The sequence below is a fragment of the Pocillopora verrucosa genome, chromosome 8 (assembly GCF_036669915.1).
Source record: "Pocillopora verrucosa isolate sample1 chromosome 8, ASM3666991v2, whole genome shotgun sequence".
NCBI lineage: Eukaryota > Metazoa > Cnidaria > Anthozoa > Scleractinia > Pocilloporidae > Pocillopora > Pocillopora verrucosa.
This window is the reverse complement of record NC_089319.1, coordinates 20,396,315-20,405,140: the sequence shown is the minus strand read 5'-3', so window position 1 is coordinate 20,405,140 and position 8,826 is coordinate 20,396,315. Positions and strand designations below refer to the sequence as shown.

The window sequence follows — 8,826 nt, the reverse complement described above, 5'->3', positions numbered from 1 at the left end:
TAATGAGAATGTTTTGTCCAAACGTAAGCGCTTTCGTTTTCTTTCAGCGGACCCTTCGTCAACGTGTTTCATAGTTGCATCTCGCTGAGGTCGGGTGTTACTAGGCTACGCATCAGCAGTATGCGGAACCCGCAGAACCTGTGGAACACGTGGAACCTGTAAAACCTGTGGAACCTAAGGAACCTGTGGAACCTGCAGAACCTGCGGAACCTGCGAAACCCTATATTTTTTTTTTCAAAGAATAGTAATGAAATAATTTATAAAACTAAAAAGTCCGCTATTTAAGAGGTCGTTTTCGTGTATAAAGAAGATTACTTTAAAAGAAAAATATGTTTTTATTGCCCTTGACGTTCGGCAACTTAAACAATAATCGAACAATAATTTGAAAGCTTAGGCGTGCGAGTGTTTATACTTTCATTAGTTGTATCGTCGAGTAATTCTTTTTTTTTTTAATGCAGCATTTAAAGCAAAGCAAATTAGATTTTCTGCAAAACTGAAGATGGGCCCAGCTTAATTATGTATCTTATTGACAGGGACACCAGATATTTCGTTGCAGAAGGGTGCTTTTAACTTGAAGTCGACTTGAATACGATGGAACCCCTCATTTGAGACACCTCTATCTGGGGGAAATGTGAAATCATTGGTCACAAACTATAACCCAGAATAATCCAGAATAAGCCGTAGAAGTAAATTGCCATATAACTAAAGAGTTGTTACTTAGGTAACTCACAGAGCCAACTTGTCTTTCACAATCTCCGTAAGAGCTGTCCCTTGGATTGAGGTTTCCCTAGGCAAACGAGCGCGTAATAATGGCGCATATATTTCGATTAAAAACAAGGTTCTTTATATAAAATCAGGTAACAATAACGGCCTAAGACTTCAACATACACTATGCAAGAGTATGGCACTCACTTTCTTGATTAATGTCTCGAAAACTGGCATCTTTCAGAAACTAAAACCCTAAAAAATAATCGAATAACAATAGTTCAAGTATGAGAAAACAAAATTTATAAACAAACTGCTCTAAAATTGCTTCCAAATTAAAGAGGAAACTAGTCCCGCTCAGTATTATACAAGTGCTCATCCAAATAAGTTTTCGGTAAAGTTATAAGAAATTCTTTGTCACCTACATTATGTAAGCTCAAAGATCCGATAATAAATCGTCATTAAGTTTTCTCCACTCAGTATTCTTGCACCGAATGTGAGGTGGTTCCTTACGTAATCTTGGGAAAACTGTCTTGTAAACTCATGTAACTGTCTCTACTCAGATGGAAAAAATCCTAGTACTATTACACCGCTGATATGACAGCCAAGCTTAAATGAAAAACTCGTTCTCTACTTTTAAAAGCATATATGTATAAGCTCCTAAAGCTTTTGATGAACCTCTACTAAGATACTGTCTGAACAGTGTTTTGAATTGCCACTTTAAATTTAAGGAGAAAAGTTCCCATGTAATCCTTCTACTCAAGCTATTAATTAAACACTCTTGTTAATAATGATGTATCAAATTAGTCAAACTCTACATGCAGCTTAATGTCCCCAAACTGACAACACTGACAAGTGTCTTTTAATCCATAACCAGTATCCTAAATGTCTTTTCCGAATTCAGCTACACAGTGATCGCGGTGCATCAGTGCAAAAGCTTCACGCAATGGTACAGCAGGCGAACGATTTGAGAGAAAGCCACAAGAACCACAAGGATGAAGGCTATGGCTGGGAGGAAGCCAAGCAAGGCAACCTCGATCCACCTCAGAGCATGAAAAAAGATTATCTCCGGTCCAGCAGGCTCGAGTCCCTGAGCGATAATGGTGACTTTGGCCAAGTTGAACGTGCAGATAGCAGTCAAACTCACAAGAGACAGACTTTCACAGATGTTGGCCTTTCTATCGCGGAATGGCCTCATTAAGAGATGATGCGCCAAGATCAGAACACATGCAATTCCTAAACAAACGAATCTTTTCAAAGGATCGACGATAAAGGTACTAATAATTAGCAGAAGAAATCTTCGACCAACGAGAACGCTTTCCCAGTACAAAGTACCATGATCACCATCAGAGGCTGAACGGAATGGGTCGTAAAGAACTTTTTTTATGTCATCGGTATCCTTGGAGCTGCCCGGGAGGTATTCATACTGGCTTGTATATCCTTTCCTCTTGCAACAACGAAACAACCAGATAAAAAGAAAGGGCATAGGAAATGCACACGATGTCAGGAACTCTTTGGCGGACACTTTGTCTTTGGAAAGCATCAGCGATCCCCAGAAAAGGACGAGAACAAAAGGGATGACAAATGCCAAGATGAAGACAATTTGTAAGTACTGCCACCACTGCCAGCATTGAATGTTTCCATCTATGAACAGACGCCACTCCAGCTCTACGGGAACGCAGTGCATGAGAGTAAGGGATGTATCTGCGAGGGTTTTGTATCCAAGTAACAGGGTCTCCAGAACAACAGCCAGGTATAGTCTCAGCGAAGGCTTTGGAATGGGGCGGAACCTGCTTATAGCTCGGTGGATGGTGTAAATTAGGGGAATGGAGAGCAATGTTGCCAGGAACTTCAAGCAGAAAAACAGCTCTTTGGTGACAACAGTGAAGCCAGGAAATGGGCATCCAATGCTGCCTTTAAAATTCCTTACCTGGAAATTAAATAGTGCAACGATTGGTGTAACAAAAGGGATGACGTGGGCAGTTGTCTCTTTGGAAGTGACCATCAATATGTCGGCAACTTGATAAAAGTAGAAGGTGATCTTCAGGTACCCAGCATCGTGTTTATCTCTGCTATCTCCGTTTGGTGCTTCCAGTCTGCTGTTAGAATTGGATGTACTCCTAAACCAAACACCTTGACGATACAGCCACTTGAAGACAGGAGGCTTAAAAACAAGGTACAGTGCAAATGCTAGTATGTAAATCAGGCTCACCAACCAAAACCAGTGATCATGGCACTTTTCGTTTTTTTGACATGACGTAGAGTACAAGGCTTCACTGTATCCCTCAGCACATTCGCCACATAATACACCTGTCCTGCTACCATAGCAACCATTGTACGTCTGAGTAGCTGAATGAGTTGGAGTTTTGCAGTATTCCAATGGACATGGAATAAATTTCAGAGTAGATGAGGTTCTATTAACTTTAGAACCCCAAAAGTTTTCTTGAGCTAAAACGTTTCCACGCTCACATTTTGCTCCGTAGGGACACTTGATGCACTTGGTTTCCTCGTGAACATGGAAGCCACTGGCCCATCCTCTCTGTAAGCTGTAGAAACCATCAGGACATTCTTCACAGAGTAATTTGATATATTGCACTCTTATCCAGCAGGTCTTACTTCTCTTCCCAAATGTTTCCTTTACAAGTTCAAATCCGTCTTCTTCGGTGATTTTCTCGATAGTGATTTTCCTTCCACTTGGACATCGAAATGATGATGAGTCGTCGATCAGTATGGAACTGCTTTTCGTAGCTGCGAAGATTGGATCGTATTGCCTATTGTCATCAGCTATAAAGGACGATTGTTCAACTTTCAGCTGACCAGCGCTCTCAGATTGAAGAAAGCAACCAGTTCTCGATGCACGGTAACGTTCCGCCGATTTTGTTTGGTGGAAACTACTGTTAACGATGTTAAGAATTCCAAAACCTGTCCTCAGATACACTTGACCTCCCATGGCTACTCCTTCGTTGTTTTTAAAGGTGCAGTTGTTCAACGTGGCATTACCATTTAACAAGTTCAAAGTTCCAGCGATACCAGCGTTGTTTTCGAATCGAGTATCTTCAAATATTACCGGTAACTCAAATGTCTTGTTCCACATTAGTTCCTCACTTTTGTTTCCTTTTCTTTTATGCGGACATTGGGGTGGATCGACATTCGTAAACTCAATTTGGACAATTGCTCGTTCATCTAGTCTATTCACAAACTGAGTGTTGTTAAGAAACCTGCAGTTTTTCACCGAAATCAGTCCACTAACATTCCTTTCTACACTAACTGAAAGAGCACAATCGTGTAACCCTCGAAAAGTAACGTTTTCAAGAAGTAGTTTTGCCTCAAAATCTGGCGACAAATACACCTTTTCTTTTCTTGGCCTCAAGACCGCACGACTATAGTTCTGTTTGGGGAAACTCATTCCAAATCTGACTGCATCACCAGTGCCTAATGTTTCATTACCTCCCAATATAAGACTGTTTTTGACAACAAGCGTTTGGTCGCCCGTTGAACAATACCTGTACGTATTATCTAAGCAAGTAGTCGTTGACATCCTTATGCCAATCCGGTTGTTCACCAGGACGCACCTTTCAAGGAAGACTTTTACACCTGGCGCTTTGATTAATGTTTTAGGGGGAGCATTGGCTATGATAGCATACCCGTATGTGGAATGAACCCTCACGTGAGTCAAATTTACTTTAAACCCGCCGTGCACAAAGACAGAATTTTCGTTGTTAAGAAACGACGTGTTAAATAATGATACATTCCCATCGCCAAAGAGGTTGTTAACTCTTATGGATACAGCGAAGCTGTTGTCTCTATGACCCAGGTCTTGGAAAATAGAGTCAGTAATTGAGACTAACACGCGGATAGGATACGTTATAACAGAACTAGCTTGGGAACGGACAAACACGGCACCTTTTATACTTCTATCATCATTTGTGACATGAAATCGTCCCTTTGCGCCCTGGAAAAGACATCTTGATACGGTCATCTCAAAGAAGTCGTTAGGGAGCATGACAAGAATAGATTTTGCATTATACCGGAATTTACTATCAGTGGCTACGAGACTACTCTTTTCACGGATGACGTAGTTAATCTGATTCCAGTACAGACCAACGGCTGCCTCTGAGAAGTTAAAAAACTTGCATTTGGCGATGACGATATCAAAGGAGGACACATTGACCAGGACTAAACCATAAGTACCATTGTCGACAAGAAGGTTTGACAGAGAAACTTTAATAGGACCGTTTTTGAACTTTGGACCAAATTCTATACTGATTGTGTTGTTGCGGAATTTGCTATCAGTAACCTCAAGTGAGGACTTTTGATTGATGAAAGAAGAACCCTGACTTCCTTCCCACAACATGAAAATGGCCTTATAGCAATTGTTAAATTTGCAATCGGAGATGACGACATCATAAGAAGGCACATCGACGAGGACTACACCATAAGTGCCATTGTCGAAAAGAAGGTTTGACAGAGAAACTTTAACGGAACCGATTTTGTACTTTGGACCAAATTGTATGCTGAATGCGTTGTTGTGGAATTTGCTATCAGTAACCTCAAGTGAAGACTTTTGACTGATGAAAGAAGAACCCTGACGTCCTTCCCACAACATGAATATGGCCTTATAGCAATTGATAAATTTGCACTTGTAGATGACGACATCATAGGAGGGCACATTGAGGAAAACTAATCCATACCTACTATTGTTGAATACAAGGTTTGAGAAAGAAAGCTTGACAGAGCCATATTTCAACCTTGATGCAAATACTAAGCCACATGAAATGTGTGCTGGGGAGGACACACCTTGTATTGATACTCTTTTCCCCACAGCTCTCAATTTCGTACCCTTGGGACCAACCGTTTTCAAACATTCGTATGGATTTGACTCACTGTTTGTTCCATTGAGGCAAATTTTGTCACCATCGTTTACTAGAAGTAGCGCTTGTGGTAATGTCCGGCAGGGCACAGCAAAAGAGCCACATTGAGGCAAGTCTTTACCGCTGAGATGGGATACGTAGAGACAATCACTCCCTTGGTCCTCCGCACCTAAACATAACAGAGATAACAGTGGAATTGTGACCTTGTGCTGAATTATTTTCTATTTCTCGCAAAAAGAAAAGGCCTCCTGGCGATTGAAATGCACGCCTTTTGCTTTGTTTTGATTTGTCGAATGAACCGTACAAATTTTTAGAAATGAAATCGCCTAAACATGCATGTGAAAGTAGATCTTCGTTAAGAAGAGGGTCGTCAACCTACGTTCTCTTTGAGAGTAGATCATGAGTGGTTACGCAACTAAGGTTACGCGTCCTTGCCCTCCTTCATGTAATCGGTCTAGCGAGGTAACTGAATCTCATGAAAATTTTGAGCATGACGAACTTTTTATCACCTTCCTCTTTTATAACGTGCTTTGCTAAAATAATGTTACCATTTTTTTTATAAGAACTTCTAAGCGTTCTCTCATTCAGATGAAACTATTTGTTAGGTCGTCAATCTCCTGTTTTGAAGCAAATTGACGTCTAAATGCAGTGTTACATAACTGTGTATTAGAGACATGGGTTGTCATCGACTACGCCTTAGTTATTTGTATATCACGCTTTAAAAAAAATATGTCTTCATTGCCCTTGACGTCCAACTTTAATTGTGGCGATATTCACCGAGCAGGGGTGTGTAATGTTATAAGGAGCAATTAGCAGCCACCTACCCCGGGTGTTAATAATTGAACCATAATTTGAAAGCTCTAACGGTATCCGAGTAACATCCTCATCCGAAGGCTCTCAGCAAACCTTTAAGTTAGAACTGGCGGCCTTTAATTCCATTTAATTGTACAGTGACGCTGGCATGAGGAACACGAGCGTAAAGTAACATTATCGACTCTCAAGTAATTTTTCAGGTTCTGTGTATAAATTTAGTACTGTGGATCAATTTTATGTCCACTTTTTAAGAAGCAGCGTCGTCGTTGTTTGCCTGTAAAGCTATATTTATTTTGAGTTTATTTGTAAGTTCTCGCTTTCTAATACGTATTTTCGTACTCATGTTTAGTACTGTAGGCGTTTGGATTTTTTTAAATAAATGATGAACACAATTACGCGTGACTTCGGTTTCATGCCTGTAGATCGGGGGTGATCGGGGCGTCCGGATTTGCGAACTCACAGCGTTTTGCTTCCAATGGATTCGTTTGATTGGCGTTACTCACAGACATCTCTTGTAAAAGATTACGTAAAGGAGCAGCTGAACTAAAACCGAGCTAGATTTCCCTAAATCAGCCCAAACAGTTCACACGATGCAAAAAAAAAAACACAAGTTCTCGAGTGGGGTCAATTTATCTTTGTTCAAAACTAGACCAGACATTTCAAAGATTGAGGGCGCGAATGTTCATTTCCATGCAAATCCTTATATTTCACCCAATGCGCAGCGTGAACTTATTTCCATATTCACAGAGGTTCCGGAGGTTCCGCGGTCTGCTGATGCGCAGTTTAATAACACCCGATGAAGTCTACTTCTTTCACACGAAGTAGAAGCAGAGGAAAAGAAAATAAAGTTGATTATGTAATCAAGACAAGAGGTGTCAAATTTTGTTCAAATCTGCAGCAGGGAATTTCCCGTTTAATTGATTTTTAATGGTTTTTCTTTGTCAAAAAAAAAAAAAAATAATAATTTGAGCTACACCTTCCATGCTAATAACTGAACTTTGGTCAATAAAGGCGGTTATGGAAGAAAAAAAGCAGTGAACGGTTTAGAGCAGGGGATTTCCCGTTGAAACGAGCTATAAAAGATTTTTTTCTTACAAAAAGGAAACGAACAAGCAAAATGGTTTTAGCTTCATCTTCCATCCTAATTCACTGAACTTTGGTCAACAGAGGCGTTTTTGGAAACAAAACAGTGAGCAGAATCGAAAGTAAGAGTTCTAATTTATTTAAATTGCGAGACAATCGTCTCTGATCTGGGTTTTAAGTTTCTCTCAAAACATATCGAGCTTCTCCAATTTCCTATGAAGGAACCATTATTTAGGCCATTATTCAGGACTAAACAGGAAATAAAATAGAACCTCCATTTTTAAGATAATCATCAACAAAATTTCGCCGCGTGTTCGTCCATTTGCCGGTAGCCGCTAGAATGTGTTAGTTACTAAAAGACACTGACAAATAAAAACTGAATGTTTTCGAACCGAGAAAAAGCTAAGAACGGTTTGGAAGTAGCTTCCCTTTTTTCAGTTAGCGACGATTGTAAACCATTCGGCGGCTGTAGCATTTCTCGAAACTGCAAGTTTTTCGTTAAGGATACTCGAGCCACGAAAATGTGCTTAATCGACTTCTTACAATGAAAGGGTAAAAACCAGTTGCAACGACCATTAGCATGGCCCCCCCCAAAAAACTTTGTTTTCAAATGTGCGCATCCATAAGAAATTATCAGAATACTGGTTCACGTATATCTTCCTTTTTTTTTTCAATGTAGCATTTAAAGGAAAGCAAATCAGACTTTCTGAACTGAAGAGGTCTACCGTAAAGGAGGAATGAAGCACGTACTAATGAGTTCGGTATAGCCACACGGAAAAGGATGATTGACCCTTCAGGAAATACGGCGTAAACAGGCGACTTATATAGACCAATTAAGTACGATTACACCAAAACACTTCATATACTTACAGCATGATAAGAAGAAAAGGGCTACAAACCCAAAAACTGATGCCAACTCTTTCATTTTCCGCGACTTGCGAGTTCTGGAAGGTTATCGAACCTTCCTCCCTATGCACAGTTCATGTTTACTACCCGGGTTTTATAGTTCTTATTTTATGCTTGGGTAGTCAGCTGTTACCCGTGACTCTTGCAGACTGCGCTAAATTACAAAGTGACTTAAAAATAGAACTCAATTGAAGGTGGAGTATTTATTACACTTTTTTTTTTGCGAAATATTTTCTTGAGTAAGCAGTTTCGATACGTTCATACTGACCTGTAAAAAAACAACTGGCACACGTGCAGTAAGAAGCCGGCAATACATATCAAGCTTAATATAACTCAGTATTTTACACCGAAATCGTAGAAACCTTCGTTAAGAAAAGGGTCATCAATTTACGTTCTCAATTTAAACTGATCTCCAACATCCCGTGCGTTTGTGTACGGCAATGCAATC

At 40.1% G+C, this 8,826-nt stretch overlaps 1 protein-coding gene across 1 annotated transcript; it reads right to left on the bottom strand.

Annotated features, from left to right (window-relative positions):
* Positions 1–359: 359 nt before the first annotated feature.
* On the bottom strand, positions 360–8,481 carry LOC131774067 (uncharacterized). Its single transcript, XM_066171595.1, has 2 exons — positions 8,343–8,481; positions 360–5,745 (listed from the first exon to the last, which is right to left on the bottom strand). Exons 1-2 carry the CDS (start codon positions 8,395–8,397, stop codon positions 1,631–1,633), a joined length of 4,170 nt encoding a protein of 1,389 aa, XP_066027692.1. The 5' UTR covers positions 8,398–8,481; the 3' UTR covers positions 360–1,630.
* Positions 8,482–8,826: the final 345 nt, after the last annotated feature.

What these genes read in the sequence shown, in the direction of transcription:
- LOC131774067 (XM_066171595.1), bottom strand. Translation starts at nt 8,397, where the DNA reads ATGAAAGAGTTGGCATCAGTTTTTGGGTTTGTAGCCCTTTTCTTCTTA. An exon ending in CCTTTTCTTCTTATCATGCT is followed by an intron (nt 5,746 to 8,342) that starts GTAAGTATATGA and finishes TGTTATGTTTAG; the next exon opens with GTGCGGAGGACCAAGGGAGT.